Source organism: Pinus tabuliformis, chromosome 6, assembly GCF_031772625.1.
Source record: "Pinus tabuliformis cultivar Carrire ecotype Pingquan chromosome 6, CPIR1, whole genome shotgun sequence".
Taxonomy (NCBI): domain Eukaryota; kingdom Viridiplantae; phylum Streptophyta; class Pinopsida; order Pinales; family Pinaceae; genus Pinus; species Pinus tabuliformis.
This window is the reverse complement of record NC_142292.1, coordinates 1,852,047,337-1,852,067,041: the sequence shown is the minus strand read 5'-3', so window position 1 is coordinate 1,852,067,041 and position 19,705 is coordinate 1,852,047,337. Positions and strand designations below refer to the sequence as shown.

Sequence of the window (19,705 nt, the reverse complement as noted above, 5' to 3'; positions counted from 1 at the left end):
CGGGTGGATGAGATTCTCAGCCATAAAAATCTGGTTGCCCTCCTTGTAGCACCAAAAATGTTGACAGTGTTGGACCCGCTAACATTCAAGGGGTCTCCTCGATATGTGGTCCCAATTAGACCTCAAACCATTTGGGATAGGAGCCCCATCCGATATATGGCATGGTTGTCGATTGTCTTAAAAACATGCCTTGGCTCTAACTGTCAACAAGAGAGAGGACTACAAATGTGCCTTTGAAAAGCATGAGGGTGTGCCTGGTGAGTGTTCGGTCGTATGTGTGTTAAAGTTCTTTTACTGCTAAGGGGGAGGAGAAGTGAGCCTTTCATAGAGAGGTAATTGTACCACCCTAGTAGAGACACACATAAACAAGAAGAATCCGTACAACATCAAGTGGAATAGTCCACAGAGATGCGATGGTCATTGCAACCAATGTAACGAGGAAGATGTGTCTAATATCCAGCGGAATAGTACACGAGGATGCAACAGCGATAATAACAATTACAGCACATTCTCAATATGATATGTACCAAAATAACCGAAATAGTTCAACTACTTTAGCACAGATGAAAGCAAACATGAATTACAAACATTCACAGAATAGTCTTGCAAATATCCATAATCCATGCATGAAGAACATGTTGGCCATAAGGCTTCTAATATTAAGTAAAAGTTCCACAACACACGTACACAATGAACACCACTAGCTCTAATAGTGGAGCGTTGGAGCCACCCCTTGCTCCTCAAAAAAACTGGTTTCTCTCTCTAATGCTATGCGGGAGGAGCCAAGGTGAAAAGTCCTTTGCTCATACAATGAGGGTGTATATATAACCAATGAGAAGATGCTTCACCTTCCTTGTGACTCTTTTACTACCCTCATGACTCTTTGACTTCCTATGACTTTCGAGTTTACATGACTCTTCTTATTCTGAATGTGTCCTTTGGACTTCCACTTTACAATACATTTGGAATAAATAATTTGCATCATCCACAATATGGTGTGGCATGTGACAACTCGTGATATGACATGACATTACACTGCTGACATGGACTGCTTGATGATGAGGCAATGTCAAGCCACTCTTGTTGTTGTGTGTTGAGTTTCTGCTTGAGAATGCTCTTCTTTCCACCTCTGCATGGCTTGGTGATAAGGAATCTTCAATGATCTCAAGTCTTGAGTTGTGATCGCAAACTGGTGTCCCTTTTCTTTCTCTCAGTTGATCAGCTTGCATACTCAGCTACAAAGATGTATTTCAGCATGTTTCCCTTCTTCATCTCCTTCTTCATCATCTCGCCATGGCATGATAAGGTACATGCATCTGCAATTCACTCATGATGAGACGACATCAATCCAAAAAACCCCTAGTCTAAGATAGTGCATATTGATCCTTTCATTGAACCAGAACCGGGTGACACGCTGGGAAAGGGGCTCAGTGACTGCGTAGTTCAAGCAGTCAAGGGTAAGCCTTGAGCCTTGAGACTGCGCAATGCGCAGTCCAGGCTGGGTTGAGGAAGAAAACTACACAATTCAGGAGCTCAATGTGACAAGATGAGGGGATGGGCACTAGAACAGGGCATTGTGCAATTTCGAGAGGCAGAGGAGGTTGGGCCATTGCGCAATTGCACAGCTCAAGGGCTCAAGGGATGAGCTTGAGGCTAGAGATTGCATAATGCATAGTTGAGGCTAGGATGGAAAGATGGACTGCGCAATTCTGGGAAGCCAAGGTCGGGGCTTGAGCACTGGAACTACGTAGTGCAGAAGTAGTGGGAGGTAGGAACTGCACATTGCGCAGTGTCAAGAGCCAAGGTCATAGCTAGAGGGTTGAGACTGCGCAATTTAGGAAGGTCAGATGAGGCTAGGTTGCTTGATCGAAAAGTTTTCAAGAATTGACTAAGTGCGGGATCGGTGAGGCTAATGTGAACAATGATAAGATTTGATTGCGATCACAAACTTAGAATACTTGACGACACAACAACATAGATCATCTAGGACACATCAACAACAAACTTCCCTCAGTGCGACACTTAAGATACACTTTGCGACGACTGTGACGACACTTGTGCTATAGTGCTTAAAACTTTAGAAATGCGTGCAACAGATGTTTACAAGATTAGACCAATTCATTTACACAAAGATCGACCCTTGAAACCACCAAAAAAGGCTTATACACGTTGTGTGACATCTAACATGCGAAAAGACGACATTTTCCCTACCTTGCAAAAGGGACCAAAATACTTCAAGAAAAGACATGGAATAAGTTTCAATGTTTGCAATGACAATATACAAGACCAACGAAGGCTCTAAAATTGAGCGTACACTAAAATTTTAGGGCGTGGTGTAGCAATGACAACAGGAGGTTTGGTGATAGAACCTGTGACATATTCACTAACTTCATTTTCTATGAGGATCAACTCTATTCTCTTCTTCCATGCAACGTAATTTGATGTCCCAACAAGTTTGTTGTTCTCCTTGAAAAAAGAAGTCATTGTAACTTTAGACATAAAATATAGAATACTTACTTGTCAAGTGAAGATGCTCCTTTGATGATGATATCTTCAACTAGATGCCTTCTTGATGATGTTGACTTCCACTACTCCTTTGTTGTTGACAATTGAAGATGCCTCCTTGATGATGATTGCTTTCTTGATGATCTTCTTTCTTCAAAAAGACAATGCTTCTTTTTCTAGATGGGGAGAGATGATTTTCTTCAAGGATGTTTGAGATGTGATCCTTTCTTCAATGTGAGGGAGATCACTTTGATTCCTTTGATGATGATGAAGTGCTTCTTCTTGCTTCCTTTGGATAGAATGAGAATGCTTCCAAGAATACTTCAAGTGTGTAGAGTCTTTTGAGTGGAGGTGGGGTCCTTGAGGTCTTATTTCTTCTTTCAAGAGTTCCTTCCTTCAAGATGATGTGTAGACTAGTCTTCCTTGATGCTCTTTAGTTCTCCTTGATGACTTGATTTCCTTGATGCTCTTATTATGTTTGGCCCTTATGTATCCTTCTTTAATGGAGTGATCTTCAAGTTGCCTCTTCTTCTTGTCACCTTAGCTCTGATACCATGTTGAGAAATCAAGGGCAGCTAGATTAGGATGATTTCTAGATTAGGATGATTTCACTTACTTTGATAACTGCTTGTGATGTTCTTTCACTTAACATGATGTAATTCTAATTAGCTTCTTCTTTCACTTGATTATTATTGTGTTATTATCATCACACAACTACCAAACTATGAAGATCAATGAGACAAGAGGACACAAAATGTAGGCTGCTAACCAGGGCCAAAACCCACAAGAATTCTTCTCTTCTTATAGAATCTTCAAATGATGAATTCCAAGACCTAAGACCCTTGTCAAAGACCCCTTCAAGACCAAGTCAACCTTTCCTCACATGAACTTTTCTTCTTCAAAGTCAACCTAAGTCAACCTACATCAAAACTTCTTCAACTTCACAAATTCAGACCTGCAATTTCGGCCTAACTACAGAAACCCTAGCTCGCACATGTGGGTGGAATATGGTGAAATAGATTTCCTTCCTCCCTCTCTTGAGGTTCTCCTTTCTCCTTAGTAACTCGGCCTTCAATCTTGATCAAACTACAGCTTCTGCAATCGCTCTTTGCTGCAATAAATGTTACCCTAATTCTAATTCCTTCGCACGTGTGGGAGATTTCAGCCCTAAAAGAGTCCTCAAAGCTTTGATTTTCCTTTTGTTCTCCTTTCCTTTGCTGCTTATTAGTCTTCTTTTCTCCTTCTTGTCCTTGTCATCAAACTTGCTTGAGTGTCTTCTCCAAATGAAGTCGATTTACATCTTATATATAGGCTTTCATGATGTTTAAACAGCCCTAATGAGGCTGACTTGTCACTTGTAGGCCGACTTGTCTCCTTGCAAGCCGGCTTCGTCTTGGAGGGACTTTATGACTCAAATTTGACTTACATAAATTCTCTTGACTTGATGCAAGATGTACAATAGGGTCTTTTACATATGACAGTGACTCTTTGACTCATCTCTAGCACTAGACTGCTCTCACCATCAAGCATACCAATGTCATCCATGGGTACAAACAATATGAAGCATATCCACTATGTGAAGGGAGATTGTGTAGCAAAACCATAGCAGCAAGAACATCCTGTAATCATTAACATAACCATGAAAATAGAACCAAGCCATCACAATCCATCAAAGAGAATTTCCTCGTCAAGACTCCCTCCAATCCAAGTAAAATACTATCTCCAAGTCAAGCCAAGAGGTCTGTGATGCACAACAGAAATCACTTCTACTTGAATTCCAACCTTTGGAAGGCTAGAATCAGTATGTCATCCTGCAAATCTCTAACTCCTGTGATGAAAATCACATGTGCAATCCCCAAACAAAATGGTGGATAACAGGGCCTTTACAAGATTGAGGATATTGTTGGTTTGAATTCCTTTTACCTCAGTCATCCTGGTGGAGAAAAACTATCATTACCCGTAACTAGGTAAGTTCTTAAATTGTACTTTCCGAATGTTTAGGGTCATTAACGTTGACTAGAAGATGAATAGCTCTAGAAAGCAACCAATGCTCAGATATTTGACCATAAACGAGACAATCAAACATGCCCACATGACTTTCATGGACTGTAGACATGTATTTTTTGGCTTTAAAATTTTAAAGTTCAATCGAGAAGACATCTTTCTGGAAAATGGAAAGGCATATACTAAATTTGGATAAGTTTAACAACAGAAACTTTCACGGGTGGAAAGTCAAATCTCAACTAGATTCAATGAACTGTGAACATCAATGTATGGAGTGTTTTAAGTGAAACAGAAAGCCAACGTTCAAAACATGATAAATTAGTTGAATGGAATTAAAAGATAAAAATAATTTATTTAACTCAAAAATGTGAAGTTTATTTTAAAGTATTTTTTTGTGTTTAAGATTATTAAAGTGACTTATTGTGCTCATTTTAATCCACAAAAGGCATTAATACAACAATTAAAAGTATAAAAGTAGAAGACAATACCAAACTGAGTTTATTTAACAACCTAACCCCAAGTTATAACAACATTGTATTCACAGTGAGTAATCTTCCCTCATTTACCCAAGGGTTAACTCAATCGGTTGAATGATCTGCTCAAGGCATTCCGCCGATGGGAAGGAAATAGGCCACAGGTTCAAATCCAGTTGAATACCTAATGATTACCAGCAGCTATTTTGGTTGGCGGTGGAGCTGCCCTCCATCCAGATATTCCGTGGAAGAGGGGCATCCTGCAAAGTTTTCCTTGGAAAAACATAGTATTCCATCACAATCTCTAGAACCACTATCTCTTTTGGTAGAAGAGAATCATGAAATTATTGATAAAGACATCAAGCAGGAGCTTCCTTCTAATAGAGGTGGAAGCCACCAAAAAGGGAAGGACATGTTTTTATTAAGGAAAGCCAGGCCATGGAGGCTTGGATTGTAGAATTAGAGCAACTGATGTGCTTAAAGGGTAAAAATAGGAAGAGTGAAAGTAGCAAATTTCAATTGAATCAAGATGAAGAGAAAACAGATGAGAAAGAAGACAAGGCAGTAGCATGTAGGGTCCAGTGAAATCTTATCCAGAGTCTTGAAGTTTGGCTTCTGGGTAACAGCCTGTATGCACTATTGGGTGGCTTCAAGTATGGGCATGCCTCTAGAAAATCTTGATTTTGAGATGTATCAGAAATCTCGAACTAGATGTGCTTTCACTGAATAGCAATATAAAATTATAAATATTTCTGTTTTTCTAGCCAAAAAAGAAATATACGTGATGAACCTATTAGTTTATTACACAGTTTACTCATCCTACATGAGAACTTAAATAAGGGGCAACAAAACTACAAGCTCGATAATATTATAGGAACACTGAGATTTGGAGAGTTGAAAATTTTGCCTTAATTATCCTACTAACTAATTAATTAACTAACTCACTAACTAACTATATATATATATATATATATATATGTCACTTCTAGTTTCATGATAAATGCCAGAATTTCAATGCAACAAGACTAAAAGGTGATAAAGATTGCATACAGTTACAGAGTTTAGTTGTTTGTTGTATATTCAGTGTCATATGGCTTCAACTCATGATGTGGAAAAAGCAAGAAATTCAATAGGACTACCTGATATTTGAAATATAGAATTTTAAACTATGCAAAAATTCATAAAAGATTTTATTGCATTTACTTCATGGTTCAATGAATTAAAGGCTCTGTCATAATTCTATATGTTTTACTGTTGGCTATCTACTAGCTTTCATTGAAATTAGTTTATTAACCATGTTGCAGCACAGTGTACCAGCAAACTGAACAGCTTCCAAGTTCTGTATATTAGGGGTATTAATGAAATCAAAGTAAATATGTTAATATAGATAAAAAACGAAAACATTCCTTTATATAAACACACACATAAACAAACATGCATACACACACATACATATACACCAAAACCTATAATTCAACTGCAAAAATGAACTGAAACGCATCCAAAATTGCGATTAACCCATACTTGAGTTTGAATGAAAAAAAGCTGAAGATAAATGATAGACCAAGATCTCACTCTCTCTTCCTTAAGCGAGGGAACAGGATCAAAGGTTCAAACTTACAGATAACAGAAGATAGTCATGAGGGTAGACTTTCATGCTAAGTGACCCTTCAAAGTAGAAAGTTATAACTGGAAATGCTTTATCCACACTGCAAGAAACAAACTCCCTTTATTACCTTATCATAAACTACTAAAACAACAGCAACTGATTCACTTTACAAGGCTGTGCAACGAAACCTATTTGCAAATGGACAAAAACTTCCAATTAAGAAATAGTTACTAGAAGTTGGAACAAATTTAAACTCATATAACAGCACAACCAAGGGAATATCATTGATATGAGTAAAGCTATGTCCATTGCTCCAACCTGTTCATTTCCATCAAACCAGCTTAGACTATCAAAATAATTGAATGGCAGAACACATCAAAAAGGTGTAACCTCACAAACCTCAGCACCCAATACTCTCATCTTCAAAATGGAGCCCTACATTTAATTTGAACAGGACATCCATAGAACATCTTTGTGATGTACTTGGTGATACTCACAAGAAACGATCATTTCATTATAAGAAAGTGATGATTACAACTGAACAATATACTTTGTATATAAGATTGAATGCATGGAGCAAGATGAATAGTTGTGACCCTATGGAAATCTGCCTACTAGTATATTGATTAATATAACCTAGTTACTAAAATGATATATATATATATATATATATATGTGTGTGTGTGTGCTATTATCAATTGACATGAAAGTGGCTATATGTGTCACTGTGTGTGTGCGCGTGCACCTATTATCAATTGACATGAAAGTGATGATTACAACAATATAGGTTTGTATTTAACGTTGAATGGATGGACCAAGACGAATAGTTGTAACCCTAGGGAAATGCACCTAGTAATATATTGATTAACCAAGCCATAATAATTAATATATCCTAGTTACTAAAATTATATATATATATATATATATATATATATATATATATATATATATATGCTATTATCAATTGACAGTGAAGATTACAACTAAACAACATAACTTTGTATATAATATTGAATGGATGGACCAAAATGAATAGTTGTGACCCTAGGGAAATGTGTCTATTAATATATTGATTAACCATGACCCTAGGGAAATGTGTCTACTAATGTATTGATTAACCATGCTATACTAATTAATATATCCTAGTTGCTAGGTACTAAAATACATTAAATCTATCTAACTACCTAAATATTGGAACTATCTATCTATCTCACATAATTCACTCAATGAATGTATAAATATACAATAGCAAGTGTCTCTTCATTAAAAGTCATGTCTCTTAATTAACATATTGACTAATATAATATTTGTTTCAATATCCTTTATTGTATTTATATGTTTCTTTATTTATTTGTTTATTATTAAATAGCTTAGACTTTATGTATGTAACATTGCTTTCCCATCCAAGAAAACAATTTGTCCTTAAAACAAAGGTAATGACAGATGTTTCCAACTAAACTTCATTACCTCTCAAAATGAGTTCTCCTCTAGAACATGTTTCCATTTAATGGAATACTCCCTAAGATGAGTTCTCCTCTAGAACATGTTTCAATTTAATGGGATACTCCCTATTCACTCTAGAATGTAATCTCTTCTCCTCGGTGTTAGCAATAGCTTCTAGCTCTAGAATGACTCTTCTTTCATCATCCAGCATAGAAAGCATTGATTGTGTTGTTTGATGTTTTCCCAACATTTTATTGAGACATGCCACATGAAAAACATTATGGATATGACTTTTATCTAATAAGTCCTATCCATGTGCTACTCGAATGATCTTCCTATTTATCTGATATGGCCCATGAAAATTGAGAGCTGGGTTGTTTTTACTTTGTTGCCAAGAGATAATTGTTTGTATGGTTGAAATATGTTCATCTACTTGTTGCTTCATACTATTCCTTGCAAATTTTAAGATTTCCTTGAGTATCTGGATAGCCTTTTGATTTTCACCAAAACAATCCTTTACTACTATGACTTTGGTTTCACTTATGCAACTCCTTCCACTTACGAGGTTTATAACCATATAGAGCTTGAAAGGGCAAGATTTTAGGCAATGTGTGGTATGCAATGATGCATAGTTAACACACCATTCAACAAGGTGCAACCAGTAGAATCACTTATTTTACTTATCAATTATGCAATAACGAAGGTAGGATTCCAAATGTTTATTGACAGATTTTGTTTGACCATCTATTTGGGGGTGGCAAGTTGAACTCATGGTAAGAGAGGTCCCAAATTTGTTTGCAAAAATTGTTCCAAAAATTACTTTCAAAATTGGCACCCCTATCATTGTCAATTATCTTCAGAAAGCTATGTAATTCAATAAACATTTTTGCAAAACAATTCAACAATTTGTTTGATGAGTTTGTTTTGCCCCATATATAATAATATATACCTAGGTGTGATGCCCTTTCATAAACAATCATGTCCTTTGAGACATGTTCTTTTTAATGATCAATTATTATTATTTATATTTATATTTATTTTATACATTCTTATGATCATAACATTGTTTTCCTGTTAAAAATGTTTTGTCCTCAAAGCATATTGATGAAAAGGCTTCATATATTTTCCTTTGTTTTGTAATGTCTTCGCAGCTCTCCCAATTTTTTAAGCTTATCCTCTTTCGATGATACAAGACAATATGATCCTAGTGCTGAACAAAATTGTCAAACTGAAAAATGCTCTAACCTCCCAATTTGATCCTCCATGGAATATTGCGCTTATAGGCTTTCCAAGATGAATTGTTATCATGAGACTTGATAATATGGTATTAGTGCTTTTCTGAAGATATGTTAATTGTCTTCCTTCAGTTTGTTGGAGAATGTAACTAGATTTGGTCTTCATAATTACCTTTGTACTTATGACATTGTATATTTTTCTAAAATAAAGAAAATGAATTATTATTTTAAGCATGGGTTTCATGCTCAAAATTGATTTGTCTTTTACGTTAAGCATGTTATTCACACTTCTAGGGTTTGTGAAGTCAAAAGAGTATTTGTCATAAGTCTTGAAGTCAAGTCCCTTTTGGACTTTGAAAATAAAGAGTAAAGAAAATTTTATTTTGATTCAAAATGTCAGTTTTGTCCCTACAAGACCAAGTTGGCCCCGTTTGGGGTAATACGACCTCCATAAATGCATATATATAAGAGCAGCTCGACCTCATTTGGCACACACATCAAGAAAGTTCAATCTCTTGGAAAAGGAGAAAAATCAGTGAAAGGACAAGGAAGAAGTCGAAGGAAAGAGGAGAAGAAAAGTGAAGTCAAAATAGAGGGAATCTGCCCTAGATAACCTCACACGTGCAAAATTTCAGAGTTGCTGGAAGGCCGAAAATTGCAGGTCTGTTGCACGGGCTGAAATCTGAAGTTTAACCAGTTTTGGAAGGCTTTGACCATTGTTGACTTGTGGAGACTTTGACTTGTTGGAAAGGCTTGAAAGGAGGGCTGACTTGGGGCTTGTGAGTGGACTTGGTCTTGGCATTTGGGTCTTGGATTTCTCATTTGATCTGATTCTATAAGAAGAAAAGAAATTATTTCTGGGTTTTCCCCTTTGGAGGGGTTTTGCCCTGGCTTGGAGCCTATATTTTGTGTCCATTGTCTTTTATGATCTTCATGGTTTATGATCTTGATAATTGTTTGATGAAAAGAATCTAATAAAGAATAAGAAGAAGCTAACATAAGTTCACAAGCAGTTATTAAGGATAGGAGAATTGTTTTAATTGCTGCCCTACTTGATTCTCTAACACAAATTGATGTTGATACCCTAACTGCTTAATGTACCTACACTTGTGATTATGATGTCGATAAGGTGTCTTAGTAGTATTCATTGCTTTACTTATGGAGTTTTATTTTCTATATGCACTGGTGTTGCATCATTAATTATTGATCTTTTATTAGTAGGTACACTCATAATTTCTATCATTAGTACTACAATATCTAAGTATGTTTTTACTTCAATTGAATTGGCATCTTTCTAAATCGTAAGATTAATGGGATCTGTATTTGTTCCCTTCCCCTCAACTTGGACATTTTGTTACGAACATATTTTGTCTTCACAGCAGAATCTTCCTCTTCACAACCCAACCCCACCAACTCAATGTCAAATAGCTTTGGCCGCTAGAACTTAATCAACTACCGAAAATGGGAGGCATAATAGAACTTTTCCGAGGCTTTTCCTTGCAAGAGCTCTTTTCGGCCCGGGACCAAATCAGAGTAGCCCAATCAATATTCGCCTCATCTTTCAAAGCAGACTCCACAAGACCCACCATTTCCTCTGTGGTCAAACATGGGTCATCACAGGGACAAACCTTGCTAGATATAAAAAGACATAAAACACCTAACAACCTCATCACTACAATTCTCAATTGGGTATTCAGGAGTGACCTTGAAGTCTGGTACTTCTAGGGAGTTTTTCTCCTTTTTGTACGGTATTATCAGGGCCCTAGCCAAATCAGGCCTAGGAACCTTAATCCTCAAGCCCTTAGCAAAACTACAATGAGCACTTTGGTCATATGTCATTACCAGCTTGGCTAATTCATCTGACCTAAGGTATGAATCAATGTCCAAATTGGCAAATTCCCATGAACCCAATTTCTTAAAAACCCCTTCGTGCTTAGACATATCTGTCAAGTGGGGGTTAGTAGTAATAGGGATTGGTTGTATGGTTTCCTTGAGATCATCAGCATCTTTGGCTTTCAGGGATGAGATTCACTTACCTTTTTGGCCTTTCTTCTTGCTTGAGCTCGATATGATGTTGATGGGGTGATTGTTGTCGTTATTCTTGTTCGACCTTGGTGAGGAGATGAAGCGAACTTCCTTCAAAATCTTTTTCTCGTGCTTCACCTTGTTTCGTTTCTTCACTATTGCTATCATCTTCCTCTGCCTAACTTTTCTTTAGACATGTTGTAACTTCTGCACATGATTTTTCTAATCGTTGAAATGCTTCTTGAATTTTACTACACTACTCAATGCATTCGGGACATAAACGTGATGGCATATTGTGCGGCGAACAACGTTCAAAGACTCACATGATTATATTGTGCGCCATGGCTGCGATAACACTGAAGCAACAAAACTGATAGCTTGTTGACTTAATATCGTAAAATACACAAAGGTATTGCAGTAATAATTTATTATATATAAAAATATATAAGTGATGACGAATGTTACAATGAGGACACCGCATATATACCTAAGTAGGTGTCCTTTCGTGACTGGGCATGTCTTTTAGCCACACCTTTTCACTTAACTAATGACTACTTAACATAATCCTCATTTCATTATTTATTTATGTTTATTTTTATTTTATCGAATTTATGTTCGTAACACATTTTTACCTAAAGGCTTTGATGCATCCGTGTGGATAAGTTGTTCTATTCTATTTTCCAATCCCTGCATCATAGACTTGGACTTCTTGACTCGTGCAAGTAATTTCTAACCATGATTTTTTAAGAAAGAAATTTCATTGCTTTTATCTAAGATAACTTCGTCAAATTCTTTATGCATCCTTGATATTGACTTTTGATTTTCTTGAAGCATCATCTTCAAGATATCTTCAAAGTATTTAGATGAAGGTATTATCAATCATGACTGCATTGTAATGTCCTAGAATGTCAACATATTATAGGGAACTGTTAAAAAACATTTATTTTTATTTAAGATGAAGGACCCTAGTGTTTCCATCCAAGGTAAACACAATTATGTCACCATCATGTTGAAATATGTAACTAGGTTTGGTCTTCATAATGACATATGTAATCATGATTTTATGTATTTAAAGAAAAGAGAAAAATAAATTTATTATTGTTATTCTTGAGGCATGGGTTTCATGCTCAAGGGAATTTTATTTTTACGTCAAGCACCCATTGAGTGCTTCTAGGGCTTGTCATTGAGTCTACAAGTCAATTGAGTCATTATCATGTATGAAAGACCCTTTTGGGCATGTTACATATTGTAAAGAAAAATCATTTGAGTCGAAAGAAAGTCAAAAAACCCTCCAAGACCTCGTTATGGTGCAAAGATCAAGTTGGCCTATAAATAAGAAGGAACTCGACTTTATTTGGACACACTTTCAAGCAAGTTCGATCTCCTCAAGAAAGTAGTTGGAAAAGGACGAAAAAGAAAAAGAAGAGCAAGATCAAAGTTTTGGTCCTCTCTCTCTCATACTAGGGTTTCTACAGTTGTTGGGCAAATCAAAGTGTTGGAAAGTTGTTGGGAAAATCGAAGTGTTGGAAAGTTGTTGGGAAAATTGAAGTGCCAAAAAGTTGTTGGGAAAATCGAAGTGGTTGAAAGTTGATGGGAAAATTGAAGTGCCAGAAAGTTGTTGGGCAAGTCTAAGTGTTGGGCAAGTCAAAGTGCTAGGAAGAAACTATTGGGTCGAAGTTCCAGAAGAATTTGTTGGGAAGGTCGAAGTTCCAGAAGAATTTGTTGGGCAAGTCGAAGTTCCAGAAGAATTTGTTGGGCAAGTCAAAGTTACAGAAGAATTGTTGGGCAAGTCGAAGTTCCAGAAGAATTTGTTGGGCAAGTCAAAGTTACAGAAGAATTGTTGGGCAAGTCGAAGTTGCAAAACAATTTGTTGGGAGGACAAAATTGCAAAAGTTGTTGGAAGGAAAGTTCGTCAAGGAAGGAGGGGTTGACTTGGTCTTGGAGGGTCTTGGTTAAGGTCATAGGTCTTGGAATTTGTAAATTCAAGATTCTATAAGAAGAGAAGAATTCTTGCAGGTTTTCGTCTCAATTGGAGAGGTTTTGGCCCTGGATGATTACCTATATCTCATGTCCTTTGTCTTATTGTTCATTATGGTTTGGTAGTTATTTGCTGAAGAGAATACTAATAATAATCAAGTAAAAGAAGAAGCTAATCAAGTTAAGTAAAAATACATCACTAGCAATTATCAAAGTAAGAGAAATCACCTAATCTAATTGCCCCTTGATTTCTCAACATGGTATCAGAACTAAGGTGACAAGGCAAGGAAAGGAATCTTAAAGGACACTCAACGGTCGAAGCACAAGAACATCATAAAGAGCATCAATCATCAATAAGGACCATTCATCTCAAAGGATCATCACATATCAAAGAAAGAAGACCTCAAAAACCTAGCTCATCCAAAGAAGGATTATTCACTTGAAGCATTCTTGAAAAGCTCACATCATCATCACAAAGAAAATATCTACAGGACCCTACCTCCACTCAAAGAAGGACTGCTCATTGAAGCATCTTGGGGTCTCTACATCTAAGGGAAGCAAGAACATGTGTTGTCAACATCATCAAAGGAATCAAGGTGATCTCCCTCTCTTTGAAGGATCACTTTTGAAGGAAGACATCTTCTATTATCAACATCATCATCAAAATCAAGAAGGCATCAAGTTGAAGATATTTTCATCAAGAAACATCTTCACCTAAAAAGTAAGTACCTTTATATTTATGACTGAATCTGCTACCAAAATGACTTCATTTTGCAAGGAAAGCAACAAATTGGTTGGGTCATCAAACTTTCTTGCATGGAAAAAGAGGACAGATTTGATCCTCGTCGAAAATTAAGTCGTTGAACTTGTTAAGGGATCAATCACTAAGCCTCCAAAGGAAGAAGCGCAAGCTCTAATAAAGTATGTGAAAGGGGAAATAAGGGCTCAAAGGATTCTCGTAGGATCCATCAAAGATCCCCTCAGTCTATATGTAGCAAAGTTAGAGACATCAAAAGAAATATATGAGAAGCTAGTAGAATTGTTCTCCGTAAGTATTGTTGGAGAAGTGATATCTTCAAGAAACGAGCTATACAAAATGAAGATCTCAAAGGAAGATGGAATAGCCTCATACTTTATGAGGATATCAGAAATAAGAGACCAACTACAAGAGTTGGGAGAAATAATGTCCGATAAAAAAATGACCACCATAGTGCTCAATGCACTACCAGAGGAATGGGGCAACTTTACATCAAGCATCTATGGAAAGAATGAAGCTACCCCAATCAATGAACGTTGGTCATTGCGTAAGATTGAAGAAACCAGGTTAAAAGCAAAAAGCAATGTAGGATCAAATGAACAAGTTCAAGCATTTGCTACGATGGCTAGGAAGAAAGGAAAGCTTGGAAGATTTGGTCCTCAAAAAAAGAACAAGAAGGATATGTCGAAGATCCAATGCTATGGTTGTCATGAATATGGTCACTACAAGAAAAGTTGTCCTAAACTCGAGAAGGACAACAACAAAAGAGGAAGGGAAGAAGCCCATATCACCGAAGAAGTGGAAGAACATGAAAAGAAGAAATCAAAGAAGGAGGAAGTAAGAGATCTCTACTATGACTGAGATAATCTACTCCACTAAACTCTTTTTAGTTTGTGTAAATAATAGCTATCATGGCAAGAAGCATTGTAGGTATGACAAGATGCATCATAGTAGAAGATGGCATAATGTTAGAAGCACATTGTGGAAGCAAGAGCTCATGACACCATTAGAAAAGCTTCAAAAAATAGTCGAAGTAGAAGTCTACATGGATATAGCAATCATATAAAGGAAGTAGCTCTTGTTAACCTCGTTGAAAGCATATATAGTACATATGAAAGAGAGTCATCTGGAATGAAGGAATTCATCATACATCATCATCATGAGAAAGAAGCTTCTGCCAGATGAGGATAATCTAGATCCTCCGTTGGAATCTTCATTAGAAGGTTCATCTCCACTTGGAAGAAGCAAGTATCTCGCTGATGATCCCACCTTGTGTGGGATCCATTGTTTAGAAGAATTATGGTATGTGACAGGCAAGTGCAGCTGGTCAAGATGATCGAAGTATTCTCAATCAAGGAAAGGAAGTCTAGATGACCAAAAGGAGAAAAGACGTATGTATATATTTGATAGATTAAGTCATGTCATCATATAGTTGCTGACAGCATGGGTAAATGCTCCACCTTGTGAGCATGATCAAGGATCTCTTCCTTTGAAAAATGCATGAAGGCATGGTTCACATATTGACAAGATAAAATCAACATAATATGTCCTCATATGGAATATGAGGTGGTTAACAAAGATAAAGGAACTATGGATGAAAGTTCTTGAAGAGCAATATGTGAAAAAAGAAAGAAGAGATCGTGCAAGATGCAACTATGGTCACGTAAAAAAAGGGAAGTCAACATCTAATGACTAGAAGAATTGATCATGACATCCTCATGGAGAAGAAGACCACGATAAGCTTTGTAAAGAAAGGAGACCCTTGACATATGAGGTCTTGGAGATGTACTTATGCAGGATGTTGATGTTGCAAGCAAGCAAGATGTCATGATGAAAATCCATCACAAAAGGTAATTTTGATTTGATGTTCATTTTTATTTTTGAACAACATCTGGATGGGTTGATACAAGGCTACCGAAAAGAGGGTTGTAGATGTCACCTACAACTAGCACTCATGTGGTTGGATGGAAGATCCTAAAGTAAACATGACTTGGAGGAGGTAGTTGTATAAAGAAAAACCATATGTGGACTAGAAGATCACTTTCTGATGAAGAGAAGGATGACATGACTGATGTAGCTCGTGAAGGAAAGTGATGGATGGTCGATTCCCTACAACTAATGAAGGCTCTATTATGAAAAGGATGAACTTCATGACATCAAAAAAAGGGGCCCCACAAGCAGCTGAGAGTCCCACAATTTCCACCTATAGCAGAAAGTTGCTTGAAGCAAGTCCCTAGTTAAGAGGGAGCTTGGACAAGTCCCTGGATAAGAGGGATCTTGGGTACATTACTTTTATAGGAATAAGAACATTCCTTTATAGGAAAGGGTATATCCTCCCTAGTTGAAAGGGAGAGAGAGGCATGTCATTCTTGTCTTCATATTGTGAAAAAGGAATGGAAGATTAGGTAAGCATCTGGCATCTGATACTCTTTGTGGATGTTGGTAAGGCATCCAAGATAAGAGTAGTTGAAAAGGACCGATATTCTTTGAGTACTGGGAATCCAAGATAAGAATAGCCCTAGAAGGACATACTCTATGAACACCCAGGTGGGGTATGTGCCTTGAGAGACAATGATGATGGTGTCTATTAGTCATTGGTCTCGCTAGCATTATGCTCTGATCTTGTGGAGAGATAGAGTTTTTAGTCATGGCCTTGCTATGTGACAATGTTGGATGGTATAATGCAAATAGATGTCTTACCAATCTGGCTCTTCTTATGAGAATTCTTCAGATTGAGAATGTCCAAGTACTTTGTATGGATTATGAATACCTCCCTAGTTAAGAGGGAGTGTTGAAATATGTAAATTGGTTCGATCTTCATAATGACGTATGTAATCATGATTTTATGTATTTAATGAAAAGAGAAAAATAAATTTATTATTGTTATTCTTGAGACATGGGTTTCATGCTCAAGGGAAATTTATTTTTAGGTCAAGCACCCAGTGAATGCTTCTAGGGCTTGTCAGTCTACAAGTCAATTAAGTCATTATCATGTATGAAAGACCCTTTTGGGCATGTTACATATTGTAAAGAAAATTTATTTGAGTCAAAAGAAAGTCGAAAGGCCCTCCAAGACCTCGTCAGGGTGCAAAGATCAAGTCGGCCTACATGAAGGGACAAGTCAACCTAAAGATAGTAATTCGTACCCCTCAAAAGCATATAAATAAGAAGGAACTCGACCTCATTTGGACACACTCTCGAGTAAGTTTGATCTCCTCAAGAAAGTAGTTGGAAAAGGACGAAATGGAAGAAGAGCAAGATCAAAGTTTTGGGCCTCTCCCTCTCTCTCTCGTGCTAGGGTTTCCACAGTCGCTGGGAAAATTGAAGTGTTGGAAAATTGCTGGCCAAATCTAAGTGTTGGAAAGTTGTTGGGCAAGTCGAAGTGCCGGAAAGTTGTTGGGCATGTCTAAGTGTTGGAATGATGTTGGGCAAGTCGAAGTGCTATTGGGAAAGTCAAAGTGCTAGGAAAAAATTGTTGGGTCGAAGTTCAAGAAGAATTTGTTGGGCAAGTCGTAGTTCCAGATGAATTTGTTGGGTAGGTCAAAGTTACAGAAGAATTGTTGGGCAGGTCAAAGTTGCAAAAGAATCTGCTGGGAGGTCGAAATTGCAAAATTTGTTGGAAGGAAAGTTCATCAAGGAAGAAAGGCTTGAATTGGTCATAGAGGGTCTTGGTCAAGGGTCATAGGTCTTGGAATTCGTCAATTGAAGATACTATAAGAAGAGAAAAATTCTTGCGGGTTTTCCTCTAAGTTGGAGAGGTATTGGACTTGGCTAATTGCCTACATCTTGTGTCCTTTGTCTTATTGTTCTTTATGGTTTGGTAGTTGTTTGAAGAAGAGAATAATAATAATAATGAAGTGAAAGAAGAAGCTAATAAAGTTAAGTAAAACCACATCACAAGCAGATATGAAAGTAAAAGGAATCACCTAATCTAGTTGCCCCTTGATTTCTCAACACCTCATGCCCCATAAATATTTAACAGTGAATTGCAATATAAATGTATAATCCTCAATGTTTAGTTGTAAATCATTTATGTCATATAGTTTTTGTGTCCTGTTGCACTCAATTTGTCGAAGTTCCAGGGAAGCGGAAGTACCAATTTTTTCAACAAAGATCGGATCACATATCACCAATCCATGTGTCATTGTTATCCCATTCTGCAAGTTACGTAATGTAAATGATCTTAGTAAAATCTTGAGTCTATGTAACAACTTAGGTAAGCCTATAATTTTGATGACGATTCCATACTAGGAGGTTTTTTAACCTTGTTGATTACAAGTGTTTCTAGACACAAACTAATCAAAAAAGTTTTTCCCTCCGGCTTAAACCCCAAAGCTAGGGTGACATTTATTGTCAAATTATTAGGTGAGTCCTAGTGTTCTTAGACAAGTCTGATGTAAAAGTGATTTGGGAATAATTTAAGCTAGTTGGCTTAATTATTTTATTACAAATCACTTGGTTTACTAGATCATATTTTGTCGCAGATGGGTTGTGTTGACCACTACGTGTCAACGCCCATAGTAGTACACCCCCTTTTTTTCGCAAAAGGGATAGTGCCTGATCGATGTGTTCGTGTCGTACAGCTATCATCATCAGCTTGATCATCATCTTATAATGTAAACCCAGTATGCATGTGTATAATGTAAATAATCTCAGCAAATCTGTTTTGTGTATGTAATTACCTAGGTAAACCTATTTTTTTGGTGACGATCTAAATTCCGGGAGGTTTTTTGTCTCACCGATCCATTCTCGAATGGTCGATAGAGTTTTCCTCCAGCCTTACCCCAAAGCCGGAATGGATTTTGTCACTGGGATCTTAGGGGAGACCTAATGATCTAGATCGAGTCTATGTAAAAGTGATTTGGGAATAATCCTAACCATTTTGTTAGGTTATTTTATTACAAATTGCTTGATCTGCTAGATTATATTTTGTGTCGCAAAACTGAGTAGTCTGTGAGGATCTTTTGCAAATGGGTCTTCCCCCTTGAGATGTAAAAATGTAAAAATCATGATGTAAAGTGTCTTAAGGGTTATAAATTAATTTATCCCCTCATAGGTTAATTAATTAAATTTTCTGGCCAAAATTAATTAAAATCCTAAGCCAGAAATTTAATTAATTCTAGGTCCTAGGTAAATTTAAATTCTCCGAAGGCAAAATTCGTTGGTCCTTAAAAATTAAATTTTAAGAGGTCCAAGGACTAAAGTAGATTGATTATTTTGCTAAATTTTAAGCCTTTGATCCCTGGGGTTAAGTCAAAGTCAAAATTTTGAGGAAATTAATTAAAATGCATTTGATTAAAAATTTTGAATTTCATCAATAATTTAAAATTTCGACGGGCAAGATTAAAAAAAAATTTGATCCTCATCAATGGTCGAGATCGCTTTGACGAGGATCACTCGAACTAGTCGTTGGAGGATTTATTTTTAAATAAGAAGTCGTTTGTCAGCCAAATCATCTGATCTTTGGATCGTGTACTAAGCTCTCAAGCTCTCTTGTATACTTTTTTTAATTAATGCAAAAGTCTTTGGGGTTTCAACGTGTTGTAGTGTTCCTCTTCATGAATTTACAGTAACATTGTTTTAATTTTTGTTTAATACTATGTGAAAACTATCAATCAACAGCTCTCTTAGAATAATCTGAATACAGATATCTTATTTAGTTTGTTGGATCTAGAGT

The 19,705-nt window shown here is 36.7% G+C and overlaps 1 protein-coding gene across 1 annotated transcript in view; it reads right to left on the bottom strand.

Annotated features, from left to right (window-relative positions):
- LOC149266414 (aspartic proteinase 36-like) overlaps positions 1-19,705 on the bottom strand; it is a 210,418-nt gene that overhangs the window by 78,838 nt on the left and 111,875 nt on the right. Inside the window, exon 6 of the mRNA XM_089408156.1 lies at positions 6,604-6,691. Coding sequence (XP_089264282.1) covers positions 6,604-6,691 — 88 coding nt within the window. The remainder of the gene's footprint in view (positions 1-6,603; positions 6,692-19,705) is intronic.